Source organism: Oncorhynchus nerka, linkage group LG17 (genome assembly GCF_034236695.1).
Source record: "Oncorhynchus nerka isolate Pitt River linkage group LG17, Oner_Uvic_2.0, whole genome shotgun sequence".
NCBI lineage: Eukaryota > Metazoa > Chordata > Actinopteri > Salmoniformes > Salmonidae > Oncorhynchus > Oncorhynchus nerka.
Genome location: NC_088412.1, coordinates 14,762,022 through 14,789,532, shown reverse-complemented (window position 1 = coordinate 14,789,532; position 27,511 = coordinate 14,762,022). Strand labels below are relative to the sequence as shown.

The 27,511-nt window shown below is 44.5% G+C and overlaps 3 protein-coding genes and 1 pseudogene across 5 annotated transcripts; 2 read left to right on the top strand and 2 right to left on the bottom strand.

Annotated features, from left to right (window-relative positions):
* The first annotated feature begins 400 nt into the window (after positions 1-400).
* Positions 401-9,969, top strand: ccdc77 (coiled-coil domain containing 77). Of its 2 annotated transcripts, none has more exons than XM_029685796.2 (12): positions 401-469; positions 1,234-1,268; positions 1,485-1,668; positions 1,755-1,897; positions 2,138-2,234; positions 2,371-2,452; positions 3,349-3,437; positions 3,512-3,660; positions 6,621-6,891; positions 8,711-8,836; positions 8,973-9,125; positions 9,231-9,969. In XM_029685796.2, the coding sequence occupies exons 2-12, from the start codon at positions 1,240-1,242 to the stop codon at positions 9,375-9,377; spliced, it is 1,470 nt and encodes a 489-aa protein (XP_029541656.1). In that variant the 5' UTR covers positions 401-469; positions 1,234-1,239; the 3' UTR covers positions 9,378-9,969. The 2 variants fall into 2 exon arrangements, with proteins under 2 accessions (XP_029541656.1, XP_029541655.1); XM_029685795.1 differs by lacking the exon at positions 401-469 and adding an exon at positions 594-632.
* A 94-nt stretch (positions 9,970-10,063) lies between these two features.
* Positions 10,064-19,110, top strand: hdhd5 (haloacid dehalogenase like hydrolase domain containing 5). The gene is made up of 8 exons (XM_029685797.2): positions 10,064-10,407; positions 11,058-11,261; positions 15,314-15,426; positions 16,295-16,388; positions 16,565-16,598; positions 16,680-16,854; positions 16,966-17,154; positions 17,296-19,110. The coding sequence occupies exons 1-8, from the start codon at positions 10,294-10,296 to the stop codon at positions 17,705-17,707; spliced, it is 1,335 nt and encodes a 444-aa protein (XP_029541657.1). The 5' UTR covers positions 10,064-10,293; the 3' UTR covers positions 17,708-19,110.
* Positions 19,111-19,160: 50 nt separating this feature from the next.
* Positions 19,161-22,176, bottom strand: LOC135559475 (ras-related protein Rab-19-like). Of its 2 annotated transcripts, none has more exons than XM_029685798.2 (3): positions 21,296-22,176; positions 20,351-20,534; positions 19,161-20,139 (listed from the first exon to the last, which is right to left on the bottom strand). In XM_029685798.2, the coding sequence occupies exons 1-3, from the start codon at positions 21,488-21,490 to the stop codon at positions 19,871-19,873; spliced, it is 648 nt and encodes a 215-aa protein (XP_029541658.2). In that variant the 5' UTR covers positions 21,491-22,176; the 3' UTR covers positions 19,161-19,870. The 2 variants fall into 2 exon arrangements, with proteins under 2 accessions (XP_029541658.2, XP_029541661.2); XM_029685801.2 differs by having other exon boundaries at positions 20,351-20,528.
* A 7-nt stretch (positions 22,177-22,183) lies between these two features.
* On the bottom strand, positions 22,184-26,125 carry LOC115144755 (inner centromere protein-like; annotated as a pseudogene).
* Positions 26,126-27,511: the final 1,386 nt, after the last annotated feature.

Here is a 27,511-nt window from a genome sequence, read left to right as displayed (position 1 = left end):
CACTGGGTAACAGTTGCTCGGGCGCAGGTCTAGGATCAGCGTACACTCCTCAAATCATAACCTCAATTGATAGGGTAACGAATACAAAACTGGCCTTACATCAGTGTCTAGTCGAGGCGCAAATAATTCATAGCCTTATTCCACTACCTCTAATACTACTGTACAGTTAGGTTATTGTAACACATGATAAAGTAGTACCTGCGGCAATTACGTTTTAGGCTTAATTGTCTATGACAAAGAAAAAACATATATCACTATTTCCTTATGTAAGATACCGTGAAACAGTGCAGAAGTTGGTGCAGAAGTCCAGACAGTCACACAGTGTTTCAATTCACTACATAAAACAGTAGGTGGCGGTAGAGCTTCGCTACTCGAATCACACTGCACTTTTTTTTCTGCGAAGAAAGACTTTGAAAACTTCCGGGATCTAAAGAGGCAGACAGTTTGAAGGTTCATGAAACAGTGAAAGGTAAAGGGAAAACGAATGTCAATATTTAATACAGATTTAGAATCATTGTTGAAATACTGCCATCGGATATGGCACTCAAACATTTTGTTCTGTTATCCATCTGTGTTAGCTGTCTTACGCAAGCAAATTTGATTGGCGAATGTTTTTGAGACTTGTTTGTGAAGTGAGTCCACCGTTGTTCTAGCTGGCAGCTCACTTTGATAGAACGAACTAGCAAACTATGATATTTCAAAATACAGTTAATAGACACAGATCGCCACCTAGCTAGCACAAGTGGAACCAGTCAGCTACGTTATCAGTTTCAAACTCCCCGCGTCTTTTGCCACACAGGCGCTTAGCAACGACGGGTAGGAGAGCGACCATGCACCTGATATTACTCAATTTGGGAATTACATTGTTTCGAGAGATCATGTGGGCAACTGAACACCCAGTATCATGGCACAAGTCACAACAACAGATAACTGCTATACTTTTTGAATTGAACCTTTATTTAACTAGGCAAGTAAGTTAAGAACAAATTCGTATTTACAATATCGGTCAAACCCGGACAACGCTCGGCCAATTGTACGCTGCCCTATGGGACTCCGTATCACGACGCAGCCTGGATTAGAACCAGAGACCGCAGTGACGCCTCGTAAAATGAAACGTAGTGCTTTAGACCGCTGCGCCACTCGGGATGCCCTATCTAAAAACCTCCCGGGCTTCTACGCATATCATAACAATAATCTAACTGTGTCTCAAATTGAACAATAAATGTGTTTCAGGTCAACATGATGGAGTCACCTCCAACAAAAGACAGGTAAGTAAAGGCTACCTATTGTGTTGTTTAATTGTTTCCTCTATCAGATTACGTAATTGTAGTGACCAAATCTATTGTGTCTAATGTCATTATTGAGTCTAATCTGCCTACGGCTCCTACTCTAATCTGACTCTAAGGAATTGTTCCTAGATTGGTTTTTATCTTTGTTAGCTTAGTGGGATAATGTCCTCCCTTCTGGGTTGTCTTCCCTTCCAGGCAGACAGACCACACCCCTGGGGTGGAGGACTCTCCCCTGCCCCCCATCACTGAGCGCCTGGCCTACCTGCGCCCCTCCAGAGAGCTGCTGGAGTTTTACAGGGGGAAGATCGCCCAGTTTGATGGAGAACACGATGACCTGATGCAGATGCTGGAGAAGTACAGAGGCACCACAGAGGACCAGGTGAACTGTGGGTGTGGGGAGTGCACGCATGCAGACAGCAACTGATGGGTGTGTGCTAATCTCCCTGTCTCTCCCTGCCCTCCCAGCACAAGCTGCAGTGGGAGGTGCGACAGCGCGAAGGGGAGATAGCTGAGCTGCAGAAGGCTTTGAGTGACATGCAGGTGTACCTCTTCCAGGAGAGGGAACAGGCGCTGCGTCTGTACGCAGAGAATGACAGACTCAAGATCAGGTGAGCCCTCATTTGATTCACAATTACACTTTACAATTGCTATTGACCTTTGGGGCGGCAGGGTAGCCTAGTGGTTAGAGCGTTGGACTAGTAACCGGAAGGTTGCAAGTTCAAACCCCCGAGCTGACAAGGTACGACTCTGTCGTTCTGCCCCTGAACAGGCAGTTAACCTTAAATAAAGGTCAAATAAATAAATAAATTACATGAAAAATACAGGTTTTCTATTGTCTTTGTGTTCAGAGAGCTGGAGGACAGGAAGAAAATCCAGCACCTGTTAGCCCTGGTGGGGCCAGACACTGGGGAGATCACCTACTTCCACCGTGACCCTCCACACAAGGTCAGGATTCACAGTTCCACTTCAGGAAACTTAATTCTGCTCCATTGTCTTATTTGACATTACATGACTTCAGAAAGGGATCGATATCTAGTTGTCAACTTACATGACTATTGCCTGTCTTTCTACTGTGCTGTAGGTTAGCATAGCCCAGAAGGAACTAGAGCCCAGAATTCTGGATCATCGGAAGATGGCAAAGTCAAGAACTGGATCTGCAAAAGGTTGAAGAAAATTCTCTGTTTTCGTGATTTGATAATTATATTTTAGGGGTATACATATTTAGATGTATCTGTTGGTTTGAGATATTGCAGGTTTACAAGTAAAATCATTCAAGATGGCATTTGATCAGGGCCGACCCCAGGCATAAGCGACATAGGCGACCATCGGGGTCTCAATTTACTGTTGAGAGTTGGAATAGTAGAATATACAAGGTGCAATTTCAAAATGTGGTGGTGCATCAGCAGCTTTTCTCTCATGTCAGTCACTGACAATCACTCAATAAGTTCATGTCAACTAAAATGTTTTAGATTGGTAAATTAGTCGAGCCAGCTATCTAAACTTATAGTAATCATGGTCGAATTACAGACCGGGCATCCAGGGCACGTGCTTAGGGGCCCTGACCTCCAGGGGGCCCCCATTTGATTTTGTTATTCACTGTCACTCAGATATAATATCAACATGGCACAATGTGTAGAATTGCAGGAAATTAGCTGTAAAACTGCACATTTTCTCTCTGACCAATGCAGAAACTAGTAGAATACCATAACATTTGTTATAAAATAGCAAAATCTTCTCTCAGTCCCATGGGAAAAATGTGTAAGGGGGCCTCCCAACAAAATGTTGCCTAAGGCCCCAAAAGGCCAGGACTGGCTCTGCATTTGATTTTTTTTTTTTTTAAATTTTTTATCTCATAACAATTTGCTCTACCTAAGAGTTGAAAGATCTTCCCTATGTAAGGTAAACCTAAGCCTAAGGGGGGGAGCTACTAAAATCAAATTTAGTAAGTAGGATTACAGTGTGCTCTGAGCACATCAGTTTAGGGAAATGTGGAATAATCTGTTTTGGGAGTGCAATATTCCCCTGACTGTGCCACTTCGCCTGGCTTCTGTCTGAGCAGAGGGAAGCCGGACATCCAGATCAGAAGGAGTGGTGAATGGAGGAAGCCCAGAGCAGTACAGAAGAGACAACCAGACCTTACTACTACAGGTAGTACGACACACACACACTCAAAAGCAACTCATTTAGCTCCTTGAAAACTATTGAACTGGTGTAATGTGCAGGTGGAGGCGCTGCAGGCTCAGATGGAGGAGCAGACTCGTTTGTCCAAAGAGCAGGTGGAGTCTCTGCTGGAGGACAGGAGGATCCACGTGGAGGAGGGACAGGTCCAGCACCAGAGAGACCAGGACCGCATCACCGTACTCACTGACAAGTATGCAAACTACCTACTATACTCTACTGCACTCTTCATATCACTACTACATTTCATATTCCTCCACCCCACATACTGTACCACCAAATGATATGTAGAGAGAGCTGTCTCAACCAGAGGCCAGGACTGCATCACTACTCTCACTGTCAGAGTGGGTTCACATCAGGGATGGACACGAGTACTCCAACTGACGTCAAAACTCTATCATCAACCAGAGATCCAATTAGGACTCGAAGACAACTTTCATTTGCTTTGATTTTAGTGTTCCATTTGTTCATGTGCATTTGCGGGGCACAAAAAAAAGAACCAAGCCAATTATCACATAGTTCTTCTCCCTAAACTCCCTTTCCCCACTGTGTCTCACTCACTCAATCAATTGTGTTCCGACCCATTCCTTTACATACACAAGCGCCCGTTAGGCGTACAGAAATACGGTGCGTTCCTAGCTCGACTTATTCCAATTTTTGTTGTTAAAGCCTGAATTCAAAATGGATTAAATACAGTTTCTCAACCATCTACACACAATACCCCATATTGACAGTGAAAATGTTTTTTTGAAATTTAAATGAGATCATTCTGTATTTTTAAAACATGTTTTTACTTTGTCATTATGGGTTATTTTTATTGTGTGTAGATGGGAGGAAAATGTATCTAATCCATTTTGAATTCAGGGTGTAACATAACAAAATGTGGAATAAGTCCAGGGATATAAATAGTTTCTGAAGGCACTGTAAATGCCTATACAAAAGTTTAATCACCAATAGAAAATGGACTGGTTGACTGACTGAAGGAGGGAAACGTGTTCCAACAACGAGCGCTGAAATCATTGCGTCCTGTCTTTTCTGCGTTGGCTACTTTCCGTAGTGCTACTGCCATTTAGAATTGGTTATCCCAGGCCACCATCCCCCTGAACATAGATGGTGAAACTAGAACAAGCGTATTTTCATCAGAATCATTAAGCTTAGGCCTACTCACCAAACGGATGTTGTGGCCTTAGGCCTACTCACCAAACGGATGTTGTGGCTGTAATTCATTCCCATGCAGTGTTCAATGTGGAATTGTTCATCCATTTGTACAATTCCAAAGAACAGGCAGATTAAACTAAATTGAATGTCTGTATATTGAAAATAAGACATGTTTTGGTTTATAACCCTGAACTTTGAACTCGCCAAATTGAGTCCCGTTTTAAATTGTTTTGACTGTTTCAATGATGTATATAAACCCTGGCGATGATGCTATGTATTGGCAACCATCTCTGCAGCACTCCACCAATAAGGCCTTTATTGTAGAGTAGCCAGATGGAAGCCACTCCTCAGTAAAAGGCACATGAAAGCCCACTTGGAGTTGCCCAAAAGGCACCTAAAGACTCTCAGACATTGAGAAACAAGATTCTCTGGTCATTTCTAAAAACCTGTTTTTGCTTTGTCATTATGGGTTATTATGTGTAGGTTGATGAAGGGGGAGGGGACTTTTTAATCAAATTTAGAATCAGGCTGTAACCTAACAAAATATAAATCAAATCAAATGTTATTTGTCACACATACACATGATTAGCAGATGTTAATGCGAGTGTAGCGAAATGCTTCTAGAAAAAGTCAAGGGGTCTGAGTACTTTCCAATGGCACTGTATTACATCGTTTTTTATTATGAAATAGTTGTCTTGACTGTGATAAGGGCTCAGGAAATTAGTGTCTTGTCTGCTTCAAGCAAGTGTCACTGCTGAGGTTACTGCCTTTTTGAAGTTTGTGTTCCATAATATAATGTAACTAGTTGATATTACAGTTTCAATAAATTAGTCTTAAATGGCACTTGTTTTTTTTATTGAATGAATATACACTGATTATACAAATAATTAAAAACACCTGCTCTGGGCCTCCCGAGAGGCGCAGCTGTCTAAGGCACTGCATCGCAGTGCTAGAGGCGTCACTACAGACCCGGGTTCGAGTTCGCAACCGGTTGTGATCGGGAGTCCCATAGGGTGGCGCACAATTGGCCCAGCGTTGTCCGGGTTAGGGGAGGGTTTGGTCGGGGGGCCTTTACTTGGCTCATCGTGCTCTAGCTACTCCTTGTAGCAGGCCAGGCACCTGCAGGCTGACTTCGGTCGTCAGGTGAACTGTGTTTCCTCCGACACATCGGTGCTGTTTGCTTCCGGATTAAGCAGGCGGGTGTTAAGAAGCACGGTTTGGCGGGTCATGTTTCGGGGACGCATGACTCAACCTTCACCTCCCGAGCCCGTTGGTGAGTTGCAGGGGTGAGACAAGATCGAAAAAGGGGGTCTTTCCATGACAGACCGATCAGGTGAAAGCTAGTATCCCTTATTGATGTCACTTGTTAAATCGACTTCAATCAGTGTAGATGAAAGGGAGGAGACTGGTTAGAGAAGGATTTTTAAATCTTGACAATTGAGACATGGATTGTGTTTGTGATATTGAGGGTGAATGGGCAAGACAAAAGATCTAAGTGCCTTTTGAACTGGGTATGGTAGTAGGTGCCAGGCACCTCACATTCAACAGTTTCCTGTGTGTATCAATAATGGTCCATCACTCAAAGGACATCCAGCCAACTTGACACAACTGTGGGAAGCATTGGAGTCAACATGGGCCAGCATCCCTGTGGAAGGCTTTTGACAGCTTGTAGAGTCCTGCCCCAAGAAATTCAGGCTGAAGAGGGGGTGCAACATAATATTAGGAATGTGTTATTTATGTTTGGCATACTCACTGTATATGGGGCAATTTGGATTTGTTATCCTGTAATGGTTATGTTAAATTAGGCGTTGGTGGGATATAGATAAATGCACATGTTTTTTTTCCCAATGCGGGCCTGAGTAAAAATCGTCGGAGTACTCCCAACAGTCAAAAAATGTCAAATGCCTATCCTAGTTCACATACCCCTATCCTGAATACATGTTCTCTCCCTTCCTCTCTGTTCCGCTCCTTGTCCCTCTCTACTCTTCCTCCCAGGCTGGACCGGACCCAGAACCTGCTGTACGAGAGCACCAGGGACTTCCTACAGCTGAAGTTTGAGACGCGGGCCCACGAGAAGGGCTGGATGGTGGAGAAGGACCGGCTGCTGCGGGAGCTGGACTCAACCCAGGACCGTCTGAGGAAAGCCAGTGATGGTCATGGGAGGGAGCAGCCGGGACCAGGATCCAGAGGACACGGCAGCAGCATGGCCCTGCTTCTAACCCAGCCCCAGCCTGACACACAGCACGTCCACAGGGAAGAGCTCAGGGTGGGTAGTGGTACACATGCTTCAGATCAGAGGTCTTACATTATTGGGATCATGTCCCATCCAACACCTCAAATAAAGGAGTCTCTTTTACGTTTTTTATTTTACATTAACAAGTGGTGTTAAAAGCGTTGTTGTGCCTAGGGCTGTTACGGTGACCATATTTCCGACATATTTATGACCGCAGTCAAATTCCACATGACCGTTGAGTCACGGTAACTAGGCTTCTCCAAAACGGTGCTCTGATGCCGCTGATGGTCGTTAGTAGCCTACCAAACTTGCTAATGGCCTGGTACTCAGGGCTCTATTGTCTCTCTAATCACTCTGAAATCAATGCAAATGCAGTCGAAAATCACTTCACGAGTTTGAGCGGAATAGGATCACCTGTTGCCCACCGAGAGCCAGCTCCTCGTAGCTGGTTGATACATGGAATGAAATAAGTGTTATTGTATGCCCATGTTGCACAACATTTCTATATGCTATGCAATTGCGTGAGAAAACCGTTTTAATGGCCTCTATTAAAAAGAGGAGGATCCCATTAGCTTTCTATAGGCTAGGCCTACTATATTTATTTCTCAACATTCCTAATATTAAGCACATTGCGTCGCTTTACAACCGGAGTACCCTACCTACCTGGCTGGCATGAAAATGAACCGTTCGAAAAGCTCCCTTCAATCGGATGACGATAATAGCCCATTCTATATCAAAACTAATGTCACACACATGATTTAGTATATGTAAAGACAACATTACATTTAGAATAGTCTGACGGGTGAGAATATTATCACTTGTTAATGATGCCCAATGTGTGCAGTCAAAGGCAAGAAACAGAGCATGCATTTTGACTTGTTCATATCATAGTCGCCTGCATCATGAAGCCTAGCCCATGGGCCTATATGTTTTGATAAGTTTTGTCTTAGCCTATAGGCCCAAGACTCCTGGAACAGGGTTGGAGAGTCCATAGCTTATAGAGCCTAGTGAAACAAGACCCCTGGAACAGGGTTGGAGAGCCCAGAGCCTAGTGTACCAAGACTCCTGGAACAGGGTTGGAGAGCCCATAGCCTACAGAGCCTCTGAGTGACCATCGAATTCTTGGTTACCTCCCTAACCAAGGTCCTTCTCCGATTTCTCAGTTTGGCCAGGCATCCAGAGCTAGGAAGAGTCTTGGTGGTTTCAAACTTCTTCCATTTAAGAATGATGGAGGCCAATGTGTTCTTGGGGACCTTCAATGCTGTAGCAATGTTTTGGTACCCTTCCCCAGATCTTTGCCTCAACACAATCCTGTCTCGGCGTTCTACGGACAATGCCTTCTACCTTATGGATTGGCGTTTGAACTGACATGCACTGTCAACTATGGGAACTTATATAGACAGGTGTGTGTTTTTCCAAATCATGTCCAATCAATTGAATTTACTACAGATGGACTCCAATCAAGTTGTAGAAACATCTCAAGGATGATCAATGGAAACAGGATGCAGCTGATCTCAATTTCGAGTCTCATAGCAAAGGGTCTGAATACTTATGTAAAGGTATTTGTTTTTTTATTTGTAATACATTTGCAAAAATGTATAACCTGTTTTCGCTTTGTTATTATGAGGTAGAGTGATAGATTTGATTTAATCCATTTTAGAATAAGGCTGTAACGTAACAAAATGTGGGAAAATGGAAGGGGTCTAGATACTTTTCGAATGCACTGTGTATATACAGTGCCTTTGGAAATTATTAAGACCTCTTGACTTTCCACATTTTGTTACGTTACAGCCTTATTCTAAAATGGATTTCCTGTGGTGTTGTTGTGTCCTGCTATTTCCTGTGGCCCCAGACAATGCAGGAAGAGCTGAAGCAGGCCCACCGCCTGGCTGAGATGTACAGGGAGCAGTGTGTTACCCTGGAGACAGACCTGGCTCAGATCAGAGAGGAGGGGGACATGGGCAGGGAGATTTTCAAGGTGTGTGGCCACAAATCCTTACATGATATGAATAATTCTGACTACACCATGTATATTTTGCTAAATTATTGTTTGTGTTATACATTGTGGCGTGTGCGTGTTTACTCCACTGTGTTTTGCTCACCTTTGTGTGTAGGATCGGTCAGACAAGATGGCGAAGCGTCTTCAGATGACGACCCAGCGGTACGAGGCCCTGGAGAAGAGGAGGGCCATGGAGGTGGAGGGCTTCAAGACCGACATCAAACACCTCCGACAGAAACTCAAAGATGTGGAGAAACAGCTTTTCAAGGTAAGTAGGAGGTGAATGTTGTGTACCGATGTGTGTTAGAAGCTAAGTAAACATACAACAGCTATGTGCAGGCTCATGTGTGGGTGTGGTACCTGTGTGTTTCAGGTCACCCTGAACGTGGGCCCGAATCAGGACCTGGCCATCCTACACGAAGTGCGTCAGACCAACGCTCGGACCAAGAAGGTCCAGGGGGAGCTGAAGACCCTGAAGGCCAAGATCTACGGCCTGGAGAACGACCTCCGATACAGCTGAGATTTTTTTAAAGCCCACTGGGGACCAGGGTACTGTTCAGTTGCCCACGCAACAGGAAATGTTTTGAAACTGAATAATTTTGCATTGTTGTTGGACAGTTTAACTTAGGACTCCCTACTCATCATGATCCTGTATTCCCCTTTTGACATGCTAAGTTAGAATTATTATTTTTTTGACACCTGATGATATGAGATGCAGCACATGTGCCTATCTAAAATGTCTCATGATTTAGAACTTTTTTTGTTTGTTTAGGTTTTAGGCCAAGGAGACCTGGGTGTGTATGACATTACATTTTCTATTACATTGATACAGTAATTAAATACAAACAGAACAAGATGAACAATGTGCACATAAAAGTTAATTTTCGACAAACTGGTTTTCTACTACTGATTTATCTATTGTGTGTTGCTATGAAAGACCGAGTGGGTGTTTCATTTTGATCAATAAAGATATTTTATGATTAATTGTAATAACTAGATTGACAATGCATGTTTACACGTCAAATGCACATGTAGGAGAACAAGATACATTAAACATGTTTGATGTTTCCTCTGAACAGAAACAGACCGCAATAAAAATCTCTAAATCGAAACTTTATTTGAGGAAAGAAAGTCCATTGGCTCAATTCGATGTAGACAACGTCACTTCCATAAAAATGAGATGTGCGCAAGCGCGGTATGGGTTGACACCGACGGAAAGCAAGCTTGCCAACGCGTGGCCATCTGTTATTCATATGGCAGCATGCTATCAAGTTTAGAGATGGCACACTTTTCACTTTCTATTGTCGTGTGTGATATAGCTAGCTATGTAGTTCCTATAGCTAGTTAGTGCTTGGTAGTGTAACGTTACTGCTGTTGTTTTTTGTCTGTAGTGATTGTTTTAGCTAACTTAAGCTTGTTAGCTAACGTTAGGGGAAATGGCAGAGTTACTGCAAAGATGTAACGTTTTGAAATTTGGTTGGCGACTCCTGAAGTCAAGTCACGCAGGAGCAGGCAAACGACTGTATATCTCATCACAGAGTTCCAGCAATGTAAGTCGAATGTTTCACTGTTGATTCTGGCTCGTTTATAGTTAGCTGGCTAACTAATTACCGTAATCAAAGTTTGATTCAAAGTGTGGTCACTTCACATTCCAGATAGCTAGCTACAAATCTCCGTTTCAAACGCAGTTTTCCAATCGGGTGACTTTGATAGTGGTTTATGGTGACTTTGATAGATTAGCTAGACAGTTTCCCCTGTGACACCTTTACATTTAGCTGTAGTTAATTAGCCATAGCCCCTGCCAAGCCTGTGTCCTAAAAATACCCCTCCCAACCGGCTGAAACTTGAAGAGCTGGTTGACAGAGACATAAAATAGTTCATGTAAACACACCACTAGGATGCAGTCTGTCTGTCTTTACCTGTCCTGTCCATAGCTTGGACAACCCTTCTACAGAAGGGGACTAGTTCAGGACATTGTTGAGTTGTTTAACTGTTTGGTTGGTCGCTGTGTCACTGCAGACTAATCCCACTACTAACCCACTTTAAAGGCCTACCATAAAGAAGATGAGGGTGGTCTGGTCCAGCATGTAGGCCAAAGGCCTATACACATACAAGGATGCAAGACCATTACCATAAACCATTGTCTCAAAGTCCACTGAAGAAAGGCTGCACGTCACACACCATTAATCTGTCTCCACAGGGCCACAACTTCTTCGGGCTTCTCTTCGACATCGATGGGGTGCTAGTGCGGGGCCGCACACCCATCCCTGCAGCCAAACAGATCTTTAGGAGCTTGGTGGACAGGAAGGGGAAGTACAAAGTGCCTGTGGTGTTTGTGACCAACGCAGGGAACTCTATGAGGCAGACCAAAGCTGAACAACTGTCGCACCTGCTGGAAGTGGAGGTGAGGGATGCGTCATATAGCACTAAACAATCCTGCACTAAAATCTGGGTCATACTGACATGTCTCACCTTCTGGAGGTGGAGGTCAGCGATGCGTTTTGGTCATATTGTAACAAACAATCCTGGACTAACATCTGGGTTATATTGTCATATTGCACCCAACAATGATCCACTAACATCTGGGTCATGTAGCACCCAACAATGATCCACTAACATCTGGATCACGTTGCACCCAGCAATCCTCCACTAACTTCTGGGTCATGTTGCACCCAACAATGATCCACTAACATCTGGATCACGTTGCACCCAGCAATCCTCCACTAACATCTGGGTCATGTTGCACCCAGCAATCCCCCACTAACATCTGGGTCATGTTGCACCCAGCAATCCCCCACTAACATCTGGGTCATGTTGGACCCAGCAATCCCCCACTAACATCTGGGTCATGTTGCACCCAGCAATCCTCTACTAACATCTGGGTCATGTTGCACCCAGCAATCCTCTACTAACATCTGGGTCATGTTGCACCCAGCAATCCTCCACTAACATCTGGGTCATGTTGCACCCAGCAATGATCCACTAACATCTGGGTCATATTGCACCCAACAATGATCCACTAACATCTGGATCACGTTGCACCCAGCAATCCTCCACTAACTTCTGGGTCATGTTGCACCCAACAATGATCCACTAACATCTGGATCACGTTGCACCCAGCAATCCCCCACTAACATCTGGGTCATGTTGCACCCAGCAATCCCCCACTAACATCTGGGTCATGTTGCAGCCAGCAATCCTCTACTAACATCTGGGTCATGTTGCACCCAGCAATCCTCCACTAACATCTGGGTCATGTTGCACCCAGCAATGATCCACTAACATCTGGGTCATATTGCACCCAACAATGATCCACTAACATCTGGATCACGTTGCACCCAGCAATCCTCCACTAACATCTGGGTCATATTGCACCCAACAATGATCCACTAACATCTGGGTCATGTAGCACCCAGCAATCCTCCACTAACATCTGGGTCATGTAGCACCCAACAATGATCCACTAACATCTGGGTCATGTAGCACCCAACAATGATCCACTAACATCTGGATCACGTTGCACCCAGCAATCCTCCACTAACATCTGGGTCATGTTGCACCCAGCAATCCTCCACTAACATCTGGGTCATGTAGCACCCAACAATGATCCACTAACATCTGGGTCATGTAGCACCCAACAATGATCCACTAACATCTGGATCACGTTGCACCCAGCAATCCTCCACTAACATCTGGGTCATGTTGCACCCAACAATGATCCACTAACATCTGGGTCATGTTGCACCCAGCAATCCTCCACTAACATCTGGGTCATGTAGCACCCAACAATGATCCACTAACATCTGGGTCATGTAGCACCCAACAATGATCCACTAACATCTGGATCACGTTGCACCCAGCAATCCTCCACTAACATCTGGGTCATGTTGCACCCAGCAATCCTCCACTAACATCTGGGTCATGTAGCACCCAACAATGATCCACTAACATCTGGGTCATGTAGCACCCAACAATGATCCACTAACATCTGGATCACGTTGCACCCAGCAATCCCCCACTAACATCTGGATCACGTTGCACCCAGCAATCCCCCACTAACATCTGGATCACGTTGCACCCAGCAATCCCCCACTAACATCTGGGTCATGTTGGACCCAGCAATCCCCCACTAACATCTGGGTCATGTTGGACCCAGCAATCCCCCACTAACATCTGGATCACGTTGCACCCAGCAATCCCCCACTAACATCTGGATCACGTTGCACCCAGCAATCCTCCACTAACAGCTGGATCACGTTGCACCCAGCAATCCCCCACTAACATCTGGGTCATGTTGGACCCAGCAATCCCCCACTAACATCTGGGTCATGTTGGACCCAGCAATCCCCCACTAACATCTGGGTCATGTTGCACCCAGCAATCCTCTACTAACATCTGGGTCATGTTGCATCCAGCAATCCTCTACTAACATCTGGGTCATGTTGCACCCAGCAATCCTCTACTAACATCTGGGTCATGTTGCACCCAGCAATCCTCCACTAACATCTGGGTCATGTTGCACCCAGCAATCCTCCACTAACATCTGGGTCATGTTGCACCCAGCAATCCTCCACTAACATCTGGGTCATGTTGCACCCAGCAATCCTCCACTAACATCTGGGTCATGTTGCACCCAGCAATCCCCCACTAACATCTGGGTCATGTTGCACCCAGCAATCCCCCACTAACATCTGGGTCATGTTGGACCCAGCAATCCCCCACTAACATCTGGGTCATGTTGCACCCAGCAATCCTCTACTAACATCTGGGTCATGTTGCACCCAGCAATCCTCTACTAACATCTGGGTCATGTTGCACCCAGCAATCCTCCACTAACATCTGGGTCATGTTGCACCCAGCAATCCTCCACTAACATCTGGGTCATATTGCACCCAACAATGATCCACTAACATCTGGATCACGTTGCACCCAGCAATCCTCCACTAACTTCTGGGTCATGTTGCACCCAACAATGATCCACTAACATCTGGATCACGTTGCACCCAGCAATCCTCCACTAACATCTGGGTCATGTTGCACCCAGCAATCCCCCACTAACATCTGGGTCATGTTGCACCCAGCAATCCCCCACTAACATCTGGGTCATGTTGCAGCCAGCAATCCTCTACTAACATCTGGGTCATGTTGCACCCAGCAATGATCCACTAACATCTGGGTCATGTTGCACCCAGCAATGATCCACTAACATCTGGGTCATATTGCACCCAACAATGATCCACTAACATCTGGGTCATGTAGCACCCAACAATGATCCACTAACATCTGGATCACGTTGCACCCAGCAATCCTCCACTAACATCTGGGTCATGTTGCACCCAGCAATCCTCCACTAACATCTGGGTCATGTAGCACCCAACAATGATCCACTAACACCCAACAATGATCCACTAACATCTGGCACCCAGTAACATCTGGGTCATGTTGCACCCAACAATGATCCACTAACATCTGGCAATCCTCCATAACACGTTAGCACCCAACAGCAATCCTCCACTAACATCTGGGTCATGTTGCACCCAGCAATCCTCCACTAACATCTGGGTCATGTAGCATCCTCCCAACAATGATCCACTAACATCTGGGTCATGTAGCACCCAACAATGATCCACTAACATCTGGATCACGTTGCACCCAGCAATCCCCCACTAACATCTGGATCACGTTGCACCCAGCAATCCCCCACTAACATCTGGATCACGTTGCACCCAGCAATCCCCACTAACATCTGGGTCATGTTGGACCCAGCAATCCCCCACTAACATCTGGGTCATGTTGGACCCAGCAATCCCCCACTAACATCTGGATCACGTTGCACCCAGCAATCCCCCACTAACATCTGGATCACGTTGCACCCAGCAATCCCCCACTAACATCTGGGTCATGTTGGACCCAGCAATCCCCCACTAACATCTGGGTCATGTTGGACCCAGCAATCCCCCACTAACATCTGGGTCATGTTGCACCCAGCAATCCTCTACTAACATCTGGGTCATGTTGCATCCAGCAATCCTCTACTAACATCTGGGTCATGTTGCACCCAGCAATCCTCTACTAACATCTGGGTCATGTTGCACCCAGCAATCCTCCACTAACATCTGGGTCATGTTGCACCCAGCAATCCTCCACTAACATCTGGGTCATGTTGCACCCAGCAATCGTCCACTAACATCTGGGTCATGTTGCACCCAGCAATCCTCCACTAACATCTGGGTCATGTTGCACCTAGCAATCCTCCACTAACATCTGGGTCATGTTGCACCCAGCAATCCTCCACTAACATCTGGGTCATGTTGCACCCAGCAATCCTCCACTAACATCTGGGTCATGTTGCACCCAGCAATCCTCCACTAACATCTGGGTCATGTTGCACCCAGCAATCCTCCACTGACTGGTTCTGTGCTTTACTGATTGTTTTGCTTGTGTTTTCCCCTGCAGGTGTCTCCAGACCAGGTGATGTTGTCCCATAGTCCTTTGCGTATGTTCAGTCAGTATCACAACATGTGTGTGCTGGTGTCAGGACAGGGCCCAGTGCTGGAGGTGGCTCACAAGTATCCTTACTAATCTCCAGGCAGAGCAGTGATCATGGGGGTGACTCTTTCCATGACATTTGAATAGAGGGACATTACCTATGTAACAGAGCAGCAGTGATAATTGGGATGACGACTTGGGAGATGTCTAGGGATATACACAACATTTCAGTAATATAAAAGGTGCTGACTAGCAGTATGTTTTATATAGATTAAGTGTCTCTTGTCCTCTAAAAGGATATCCTTTCACAGCCAACTATGTCAAATGTACACTGGGATCAAAACTGAACACATCTATTGAGCAAACTCAGCACACATTTGTTTTCCTCAGCCATTCAGTAACCCAAGAAATATGAGGTCTTTGTATACATTTGGGCTTAAACTGTTTGGTAAACAGTAGGACAGTTTAAAGGGGAAATCTGCAGTTTAAACAATTACAAAGCCCCCCCATTGTTGCAGTAAACAGCTGAGGGATGTAGTTGGAGAATTATAACCACTCTCAAATTCATAGACATAGTTTTTGATGCAAGGACGGACAATGATGATAAATTCTAGTTTAAGCCATGTTTTGAGGCTTTAGTGTTTGTTTACAATTGCAAAGTTTACAAACATTGGAGTAAAACAAGCCTCTATTTTGGGTTCTCATGGGGTAAGACTGTTGAAATAAGCTCATGAGGTATTTATAAGTAATATTCAATAATCAATGGGTATATCATTCATTTAAAAGTTGAATGATTTAAGTATAAAGTGCAGATTGTCCCTTAAACGGCAGGAATCCTTTTGAAATGATCGTTGTCGTGCTGCCTCTCCCTCTATGAATCTGTTGCATTGTCTTGCTCTGTTTAATGTTCTGTTATTTTCACTTTGACCTTCACCTATCCAACACCAGTCTGGGATTTCAGAATGTTGTGACCATAGACATGCTGAGGGATGCCTATCCGCTCCAGGACATGGTGGATCACAACAGAAGACCCAAAGACATGGTGAGGGTGTAGTTGGAGGAGATAGGGTGTGACTTGGGTTGTGTTCAGCAGGAACAAACTAATAATGGTATGAAAGAGGAGAATGGAGAGCTAAATTGGACATTTATGACCCATCAACTCTTGTGCATTTACCATTTGTATCTCCAGCATGTTTACAGTGTTGAATTATCTTACAGGTTCCACCAAGTAAAGATTTACCCCCGATAGAAGGTAATATATCCAAATAAAACACATTTTGAAACTTACAGAAGATTGATTTTTGACTGACTGTCTTTAACGATTTTTTTTTAGCCATCATTCTATTTGGTGAGCCAGTCAGATGGGAGACCAACCTCCAGCTAATAATGGACGTGCTCTTAACCAATGGGAAGCCTGGGAATGCCCTGACAACACTGCAGTACCCTCACATTCCAGTGTTGGCCTGTAACATGGACCTGATGTGGGTGGCTGAGGCCAAGAACCCCAGGTGGGAACACACGCACTTCCACTCAGAGCATATACCATCAAGGCAATTTAGGTCTTGTAGCCAAATTGTTATAAACAGAACATGTGTGTTGTAAATGTCCCTGTTTGCTAGGTTTGGTCACGGTATGTTTCTGGTGTGTCTGGAGAGTCTGTATAAGAAGGTGACTGGCTGTGAGCTGAAGTATGAAGCTCTGATTGGAAAGCCCAGTGTGGTGACCTATAACTATGCTGAGCTGCTCATCAGACAGCAGGCTGAGAGTCTGGGATGGACTGAACCTGTGGAGAGACTCTACGCCATTGGGTGAGACTGCCTGCCTGGGTTACATACTGTTTACACCATCGGGTGAGACTGCCTGCCCGCCCAGCATAGATACTGTTTTAATTTGTGTATTCCATCTTGACTAACTCAAGCCCCCTTAACTCTCTGCTGTCTCTCCCTCAGTGACAACCCCATGGCAGACATCTACGGTGCCAACCTCTATAACCGCTACCTACAGTCCTGCCACCGCACCCGAGCCCTGATGCAGCTCGGAGGGGGTGAGCCTCAGAGCCAACCCCTGGAGGACCCCCACGAAATGACCTGTGCTGAGATGGGAGGAGTTACAGGGGCATACGGGGGCGAGGAGCCCCTCCCTGTGGGGTGCAGCTCCATCCTGGTGTGTACAGGGGTGTACAGCCGGGACCAGCAGGAACTGCCCCCTGACCCCAGGCATTCTGTTACAGAGCATCGGATCTTCCACGGTCACAGGGACTTCCGCTTTGACCCCAACCTGACCCAGCCATCCTTCATGGTGCAGGATGTGAAGGAGGCTGTGGAGCTGGTGTTCCAGCAGGAGGGATGGCCTCTGGAGTAGGGGCCCGAGTCTCAATACTGCCCTGTCCCCTGGTCACAGCACTGCTCTGTCCCCTGGTCACAGCACTGCTTGCCAAGTCAATTAACAGCAGCTCAATGTCTGGGTCTCTGAGGCTTTGTTTACACAGGCAGCCCAATTCTGATTTATTTTCTTATCTTTTTCAGAGCTGATCCGATTGGTCAAAAGACAAATGAGTGTCAAGAAAATCTAAATTGTGCTGCCTGTGTAAACAGCCTCTCTTTGGTTAGGACAGGGTCTAATAGTTGACATAGACCCCTCTGTGACCAAGAAACCTCTAAACGTCCTCCTCAACCGCCTCACTCGGCCATGCTAGTACAGTCACTCATACAGCGAATTACATCACACGTCTAGAATGTCCGTGCACATTGACCATACTGTACTGCCATTGAGATTTCCCTAACTTTTACAATTCTGTTACGTGTCCTGTTCTACGGAGTGTAGAATGCTGACTATACCTGCCAAGTTCCGTGCACGAGCATTGCAAAATGAATGTATGCATGTTATTCAATAATTTCATCCAAACTGCACGCGGGTGTCTGCGTAGTCAGGTACTAAGAATAGAACTTTCAACTCACTGAATGTGAGGTTAACTAGGTTTCCCCTTTTGTGTTTTAATTGTCGACTTTTGTATTTCAAATGTGTCAATTCTACCATGATCCACAAAAAAAAAATACCTCATTTATTTTTGCGTAAACTAACCCAATATTTATTTCCCAGAACAAATTGGCTAGCGAAATGTTTCATGTGTTTCGACCTGTCCCCAAATGAATATAATTGATTTTGGTATTTTAATCTGCGTGTCATGAACGCGTCTGGTGGGGAGAAACAAAATCAACATGTGCACGATGATGTAATGCTGTCTGTTGTGGCTATCATGACTGTTTTTGGCTTGATGAATAATATTCTTAGTGGACTGAATACATAAAATACACTGATAGGCCATTTTACTTTACTGTGATGGGTTAGCTTTTACAATATATTTGTCTGTCTGCCATGCTATCCAGACTTGTTACAGGAACAACTTCATGCAAGTGACCAGTTTTAAGTCCAGGAATGTTCTTTGATGCAAGGCTAGTTGTTCCATTTACCATGAACTAAACAGGTGCTACATATCTGGCTGTGTTCAAGTAAGGTTTGTAGCGTCTTTCAATAGCCATTAGCATGTGAAGGCAGGCCATTGTGGGGATGTAAAGCATTTTGTGGTATTTAAAAAATATATATTTTTATGTGATTGTTATGGAGTGTTTTATGCAGGGATGTCAACATTTTTAGCTATGTTCAATTGGTCAAAGGTTCTGAGGGAAAGATGTGATTGTGGAATTGTCATAAATGCAACACTGTATTTGACAAATTGAAGGACAATAAAGCTTTCACTGAAACCAGTCTCTCTTCCCCCCCGCGTCGTGGAAATTCAGTACTGAGAGAGACTTGGTAATTTCTTCAAACAATCATCTTTATTTAATATGGATTAATTATTGCAATAATGAGACTGTTAGGCTGAATCATACAGACAATGCAGTTCATATAGCTAATACCCAGAACGCTTGGTTCCACCCCTCCACTATATTTGGGGGGGGGGGACCATGAGCCACTTTGGGCTCATCCTGTCTTTATTTTCTGCTGGCGTTATCTTAACCCCCTGACCCTGGCCTAATTTCCCAGGCCAGGATGTTTAAGAACCATTGAGGCCTTTATTCTACTCCTAACAGTTACAACCTCCCCACATCCTGTCCCTGGAAGGCCAGCTGTAGGCTTTATCTCCGGGAAGCTAGAGTGGACACCATAACACTCAGCATAAGGTGAATACATAATTCCCCCCCATATACAATAAACCACAGGTGGCAAGGGATACTTAACATTAAATACTGGTAACAAGTGTTTGACTACTGGCAGCCATGTTTAAACTACTGGAAAACTCAGTGGCAGTGATAGTCGCCATTATCAGTAGAGTACTCATATCACATCCACACAATATAGTACACTCATCCCCTATCCCGAAGCACACTTCTTGACAGCACCTGTAAAAGTAAGCAGTCAAAAACGAGTGGGCTTTGTGGCTTTACATCTACAAGGGACTGTAGGCGATGTTGATTCCAAGTTATCAGCACCACAAACCCTCTCCCACGCTTCCTGTCAATTCTCTCAACAACATGACTCCCTGTTTGTAGGATCGGCGCCATGGATTGGATGGGAGTTTGGGAAGAAGTGTGGGGAGGCCTTTGAGTGTTGGTCTGTGAGCGCGAGGCCGTTCCTCACCATCAGCTCCCGGGCCATGAGCATGAAGGCTGCCTCCACATTCTGGGCCTCCTTCGCAGAGGTCTCCAGGGCGGCCAGCGCACCCCGCCCCTCAGCCAGGGTACAGGCATCCTCAAACAGCACCTGTCTCTCCGCCTGCCGGTCTGACTTGTTTCCTAGGAGAGAAGAGAAAAGGAAGTTACAGAAGGAAATTTGTCTTTCTATTTTAGTTTCTGTTGATGAACGTTTGGAAGAAAGTTGGTGTCAAGACATTTCTCTCACCCGTCAGAAGATAAGCACCACATCTGTTATGTCATTAACAACTTAAGTAGGCTTTTTAACAGAGTTTATATAAAACCATGTGTTTCCTGTGTCCCTCCCACCCACCAATGAGGATGAGCACAATGCTTGCAGCCCCGTCTTGTTCCACTTCCTGGATCCAGTGTGTCAAAGAGTCAAAGGTTGGCCGGCGTGTGATATCGTAGGCCACTATGGCGCCGTGGGCACTGCGGTAATAACTCTGGGTGATTGAGCGGAAACGTTCCTGTCCAGCTGTGTCCCACACCTGCAGCTGAGGAGACAAGACGACACACACTTCAGCCGGAGAAAACACACACACACTACACTAATTCCTTACACACACACACACACTCAGCTAAGGAACAAAGTGTCCGTTGAAAACCCACCCCTAGCACCTTCCCCAAGATCGGTGTAAGCATGGAGAACATTCCCCTAAGCACATTGGAAGGCCAGCTGGAGACGTCACCATATTGCTTACACCTATCCAGTCACTTCGGCAAACACTTAACAGGGAAGGGACTGTGGGTTGTTTATTTACTTCCATACATCACTGTGGAGGAGAAACTGGTACAGGGAGGTTTGTCACTAATTTATGGACAAGATGTTAAGGTCCAAAGTCATCTCCCTTCCCTTTTTCAAATACACAGAGAAACATGCACCTAGGAAAACACTTACACTGTTCATACACTCAATTGTAGTCATTTGGCGTACACCCAGAAAATACACAGCAGAAACAACATCACATATAACATGTTATTCTTCAATGTGCTGGAACTTTTTATTTACATTTACGATAGGTTGTAGTCATTTGGCGTACACCCAGAAAATACACAGCGGACGGTCAAATGTTAGTTAGGTCATCCCTGCTCTTTTGACTACGAATACAGCAGAGGCAGAAGGATTTGCACTGTGTAAAGACAGTTGCGCTAGCAAGGCCTATTGACCAAACTGAAATAATGACACAGCTAAGACATGTCCTGTACTTATTATTGATTATCCTAGAAAAATAGAGAATGTACACATGCACCTTACCTTGACATTCCTGCCATTGATGAGCATGGTTCTGACGGTGAAATCCACTCCGATAGTGTTCTGCTGTTTCTCCATGAAGACACCAGACTTAAATCTCTGGACCACACAGGTCTTCCCCACGTCTGAGTCTCCCACCAGGACAATCTTAAAAAGGAAGTCAAAGGAGTCGTCCTGCTCCGGCACAGAGGACTGCATGGTAAGGGATCACCACAGGGCCAGTCAGACACCACTAAACTAGGGCCAGGCTGACATGCCCTGCAGCAGTGACAGAACTGGTTCTCTACTCTGTATGTTGTTAGATGCATCAATAACAGTTGAAACTGTTGACAGAAATTGGTCACATCCTACTCAGAAACATGGGGAGAACTCTTCCTCAAGAGGAGCTTAAGAAGTACATGAATATTTCATACTTGGAACTGTGCCCTTTTTACTTATTCAGTCTTGGGGAACTGAATAAACAAAACAAAAAATGGTAGTTACACAGAAAATACGTTGCTGAAGAAGTATTGAAGATAAGGCTTCAGTAGTCTATATCCTCTACAAGTGTTCCCTACTCGGCACCTCTTCAGGTATTTCCTCAGGTTCAGAGTTCATTAGACACTAAATAAAATGTTGACCTCCAACAGATTCCGTCACAGTAGAAACAATATAACATATTGTTTCACAATATATCACATATAACATGTTATTCCTCAATGTGCTGGAACTTTTTATTTACATTTAGGATAGGTTGTATACATTCAAATCACTCACATTCTTTGTGCTCATTCATCCAACTGCTTCCCTGTGAAGTTAGTGTACTTATGCCTCTCCTACCATATCCCTCTCTCTACTCTGTTGTTCTCCCCACTCTCATTGGTTCACAGACTACTAAGGTACCCCCCTACCATTCCTGGCAGGTGCAAATTTCAGATGCCTGGCCACCTGCACCGCTGCATCATGGGAATTGTAGTTTTCTAGGCAAGGTCCAGGGTCTGTGAGGACAGGAAGGAGGGATTAGTCAGTGAGAAGTGTCTTGTTTATCAAGAAATCACATCTAAGACTTGTCTCTGGGTGCTTACAAGGCTCACTACTGTAGGTACACATCCTTCAGCAGAGGGAATCACTGTAGCTGCTCCTGGAGAAATGGAAACACAACTCTTTTGTCTCGACAGGTGTCATTTGGACCCCAGCTGCATATAACACACTGAGAAACACACACAGGAAGAAAGAGACACATGGGCTGCCCCTCTATCACTATTTGCCACCTCCTGACTACCGTCAACTAACACTTTCCAGTGCATTCAGAACCACATGACAAAGGCTAAATCTAGAGCAGGCAAAAACACAAGACAAACACAGGCATTTACCAGTAGATCAGATAGATTGTAACTTCCATCAAAGTAATTGTCTGCATCATTTCCAATACTGTATATATACATAAATATATATTTCCCTTAGTTATTTTCCCCAAAACCTACCACCCTCCCCTAATTGGAGTACACTAATGGACAACAACACTTAGGCTTCTACATCCAGCTTATACATTCTATATACATTTTACGGAAACAGTATATTTGACAAAAGTTATATTTTGTTTGTTTTTAATCCCATTCTTTAGCTACCCTCAACCCCTCCCATCTATATCTGACGAGCATCTAGTTTTGATTTCTATTTGCCATATATTTTTAACTGTGTTGTTTAACAAAAGTTCTGAACCCATTAACGTTAACGGGCCCAGTATATTTTACATTAGTTATCTTGTTGTTTTTAGACATCTTGTTAATGAGGGCTGATTTAATTTTCTCTGTATAATGAATCCATTTGACCTCAATCCATACAATGACCTCACAGGGAGATGTTAAGAGTTTACTGTTCTGGAAGTCAGAGACCCCCTCTTCTTCCTCTCTCTACCCACACACTGGTTCGTTGACATCTCAGCCCACAGAAGCACATGGCAAAGCTGGACACAGAACAATGCATGTGAGTGTGGAAGGCACTGTGCACCATGGCTGGCCACCAGTTTGTTCTTCTGTGTGTGTGTCACATGATGGTTCCACATTAAGCACTGTAGCCTGAGAAATGTTTATCTTTCACCATATCTCCTGTTATTGGCTACACACACACACATCCTACTATTGACTACATGCACACAAACACCCACCCAATGACACCGTATCTCCTGTTATTGGCTACACACACACACATCCTACTATTGACTACATGCACACAAACACCCACCCAATGACACCGTATCTCCTGTTATTGGCTACACACACACACATCCTACTATTGACTACATGCACACAAACACCCACCTAATGACACCATATCTCCTGTTGTTATTATTGACTACATGCACACAAACAATGACACCACATCCACACATCCTACTATTGACTACATGCACACAAACACCCACCTAATGACACCATATCTCCTGTTATTGGCTACACACACACACATCCTACTATTGACTACATGCACACAAACACCCACCCAATGACACCGTATCTCCTGTTATTGGCTACACACACACACATCCTACTATTGACTACATGCACACAAACACCCACCTAATGACACCGTATCTCCTGTTATTGGCTACACACACACACATCCTACTATTGACTACATGCACACAAACACCCACCCAATGACACCGTATCTCCTGTTATTGATTAATATTCTGTTAGCATTTTTTTAAGTTAAGCGAGCTTAAATGGAACTTCTTTCCCTTTTTAATGAATCTTTTTTTGTAAGGGTATTCTGACCTTGAATTTTATTATGGACAAAGCATGTGCCAGCCAGGTATTCGTTTGGGGTGGAGCTTGCAGACATTGAGGTGTGGCAGAGATGTGTCTACAGATACGCTGTATTCTGACCTTGACTTAATTCCCTCATAATTAGCATTCTCCACGAAGTGTATATGACACAATGACAACCATAAACAAGGTGAAGACCGTTATGTTACCTCGTGGGCAGCCGGGTGCCTTGGGACTGGGTCGACTCTTGTCCTGAGCACAAAGCCATTTCTTAAACTTCCCCTCTGCTCTCTGTCTGCGCTCCCTCTACTGGCTGCCTCCTACTGTTACAACACAAGCACTCCAACCTCAGTACTGGAACATCTCATACTAGTTTCCATGGAAACCAAAGTTATGTTGTCAGAAACATTCAAACCCTAGTTCAAATGAACATTTACAGGATTTGCCTTACGTTAATTCAGTTCCACGAGTTCATATCAACTTGTATTCAGAGTAACAAACTGCTGTTTGCTTCAATAACATGGTTTAGTTGTGTGTTGTTGCTGATTAGTTAGCATGAGGAGAGAGAAAATGGGAATATTTAGCAAATGGCTAGCATGTCGATCTCTTCTAACAACTGCAGGCTAATGTAGAGTGCAAAGCAACAAATCATTTCCAAGATTTTCATTAGTTTTCCTCTTTTTCCATTCTTACAGTTAACGGTTCTGAATAATTATGTGAATAATTCCACAAGGCTCCTGTTAAGGAACCTACATTCTCTGTATTTTCTCCAGGTTCTTCCTCTGTCACCACTCTCTGTACTTCTCCTCTGCTTTCTTTTCAATCTCCCTCTGCATCTCCTTCTGCTCCTTGCTCTCTTTCAGCTGTTTCTCCTGGAGATGGCAAACAACAACACAAAAATGACTCCCGCCTTTAGGTGCCCAGATACTGTACGCATTAGAAAGCACACAAACTGCACGGTTCCTCTCTTGGATTGTGTTAATAACTGGGTGAAGAAGGGGGCTCTTCATCTGCAGCCTCTCCTGAATCTCCTCCTCCACCACCTTCTTCAACTACTGCTCCCTCTCCTGTTCCTCATTCCTCTCCTTCAGTAGGCGCTCCATGTGGAGACATTTGCGACCCTAATTTACAGAACTGAAAATATCAATATTTATCAACAACTAAATGATCAAATTCTGACTCAAATGCAAACAGGAGTTGCCGAACCGAAGAAGAAACTAAAAAGATATGCCAGTACACCTCCTCTGCATTCTTTTTGCTCCTATTTGGCTTTGTTGACCAGCCACCTCTCTCATGCAGAGAGAGAGATGCCTCTGGATCCTCTGCCTCGGTCACTGCTGTCCTCTCTGGGGGCTTCTGTGGTGGATCATGTTTCCATGGCAAAAATCAAAACACGAAGCAGACAGACTCTTTGGTCCTGCTTGCTGTATGTAAAATATTGTGTGCTATAGCTTGGAAAATAAATACATTTAACTCTGGATGACAACATAATGCTTTTTGTTTCCAACATTAGGGTTGTTTTCCTAAAGAAGTTATATCCACTTCATGTATAGTTTCCTTGCCACGATACTAACGAGTATCGCGACACTGGTATCGTCCCGGCCCTAATGGATTGCTGTCATACGTTATCCATATACTGCTTACAGAGTAAGGAAACCAATGTCACATTTTGTAATTTGGGTGAACTATCCCCTTACTTGTTGATGAGGGGATCAACCCTAGCTAAACAGCAGGTGGTGCTAATGACAATTTAGCTCATATTCTGCTTAGACAAGTTGGGTAATACTGCTCTTGTACACCAACCATATCTAATGGGTGAGAGGGGTCTGGTGTTTTTACTCTGTGTGGCTGAGGTGTCTATCTGATGGGCGTGGTGAGCTGCAGACAGGTCCTCATCACTCTCATAGCTGTCGTGGTAGTAAATGGGGGAGAGCAGAGGGTAGGTGGCATCGCGTGTCGAGTCATAGTCCACACTTTTGGATCGGTGCAGTTCCCTGCCACTGTTCTGGTACATCTTCAGAGGAGTTCAGCTTACACTCTTGGAAGCGGAGGCAGGGAAGCTTGACATCTTCCCCCCTGTTATCATACAAACAAATGACTTGAGCTAAGAAAGAGCACAAGCCATTTTTTATTTTGTGGATCCTCTTGCTGATGTTTAAACAATTTGATAAAATATAGATGTCAGCAACAAAGCAAATCTATGCAAAGGGGATCCTAAAACTGAACAGCAACTCCTATGAACAGCCGTAATTAATGTTTGTCTAGCGACCATCATGTACATGGCTACTTGAATGTTTACATACCAGACAGCCAAATCAGAGCTTCAAAGACCCACCAGCTTGACCACACATTAGTAAAGTTATCCAAGCTATTTGCAGGGCTGAGCAGCCCTAGCAAGCCTAGCAGACTGTTGTTGAACATGTTTAGGATTAATTACTGTAAAAGGCTCAGACAGCTAATCCTCTGGCACTAGCTTCCCTTGGCTAGTTAGCTATCTAGCCAGTTAGCAAATGAGCTAGTTACTAAGCTAGTTAGCTAGCTATGCATGCAATTTTCTGCTTTGCTTTGTCTCAGCCTCCAGTATCTATGCTGCAATAGTCTATGTACCAGGGGGCTAGGGTCAGTCTGTCCAATCTGGTGTCCTGTGTGAATTTAAGTATACTCCCTCTAATTCTCTCAGGACCTGAGCCTAGGACCATGCCTTAAGACCACCTGGCCTGATGATTCCTGGCTATCCCCAGTCATGCTGCTGCTCCAGTTTCAACTGTTCTGCCTGCAGCTATGGAACATTGAACTGTTCACCGGACGTGCTACCTTGTCTGTTGCACCCTCTACAACAACTGTGATTATTATTTGACCCCGCTGGTCATCTGTTACAGATACAGGTATCCTGTAGGTGTTTTTTTCCCCGTTCTGCCCTAGTCACAGGTGGCAGTCATCAGTCGCCAATCAGTCATCAATCTAAAGACACACCTCCTCCTTTTCCCTTACCCAATCACATTCCCTTTCCCTTGGTTTAAAAACTCTCTCTCTCTTTCTCTTTGGATTGAGCTATTATCTCTTTTTGTTTTGGTGCCTACATCTCACTTTGTCTGTTAACTTGTGAGTATGTATGGTTGTGTTGAATGACTGTTTGTTGGTGGGAAAAGGGGATACCAAGACAAGTGGGCATACATTACCTGTAGGAAAACATTGTCTAAGAATCCTAGTTAGAACTGGGCGGACCACCCACTGTATTTTATTGGTTAGTTAGCTAGCGGTTATCGAAGCAAGTAAGACTAGCTTGTTTTTTTTGTTGATATTTATTATTTCTTTCCTTGGGTCCAGCTCAGCCCCTTTTTCCCACACCCCATTTACCGTGTGTTTAAAATAAACCCGACGTGTTTGACTGTAATTCAAAAATATTTTTTGAAATATGTAACTTTCACACATTAACAAGGCCAATACAGCAAATGAAAGAAACTTCTTGTTA

Bases quoted from the DNA above. Each gene is read 5' to 3' on its own strand.
- LOC135559475 (XM_029685798.2), bottom strand. From the start codon at position 21,490: ATGCAGTCCTCTGTGCCGGAGCAGGACGACTCCTTTGACTTCCTTTTT. The intron at 20,535-21,295 runs GTAAGGTGCATG...TTGTCTCCTCAG, and splicing joins TCAATGGCAGGAATGTCAAG to CTGCAGGTGTGGGACACAGC. The intron at 20,140-20,350 runs GTGGGTGGGAGG...CTTCTCTCCTAG, and splicing joins CATTGTGCTCATCCTCATTG to GAAACAAGTCAGACCGGCAG.
- hdhd5 (XM_029685797.2), top strand. From the start codon at position 10,294: ATGGCAGAGTTACTGCAAAGATGTAACGTTTTGAAATTTGGTTGGCGA. The intron at 11,262-15,313 runs GTGAGGGATGCG...TTTCCCCTGCAG, and splicing joins CGCACCTGCTGGAAGTGGAG to GTGTCTCCAGACCAGGTGAT. The intron at 16,599-16,679 runs GTAATATATCCA...ATTTTTTTTTAG, and splicing joins AGATTTACCCCCGATAGAAG to CCATCATTCTATTTGGTGAG.
- ccdc77 (XM_029685795.1), top strand. From the start codon at position 609: ATGTTTTTGAGACTTGTTTGTGAA. The intron at 2,235-2,370 runs GTCAGGATTCAC...ACTGTGCTGTAG, and splicing joins ACCGTGACCCTCCACACAAG to GTTAGCATAGCCCAGAAGGA. The intron at 3,661-6,620 runs GTATGCAAACTA...TCTTCCTCCCAG, and splicing joins ATCACCGTACTCACTGACAA to GCTGGACCGGACCCAGAACC.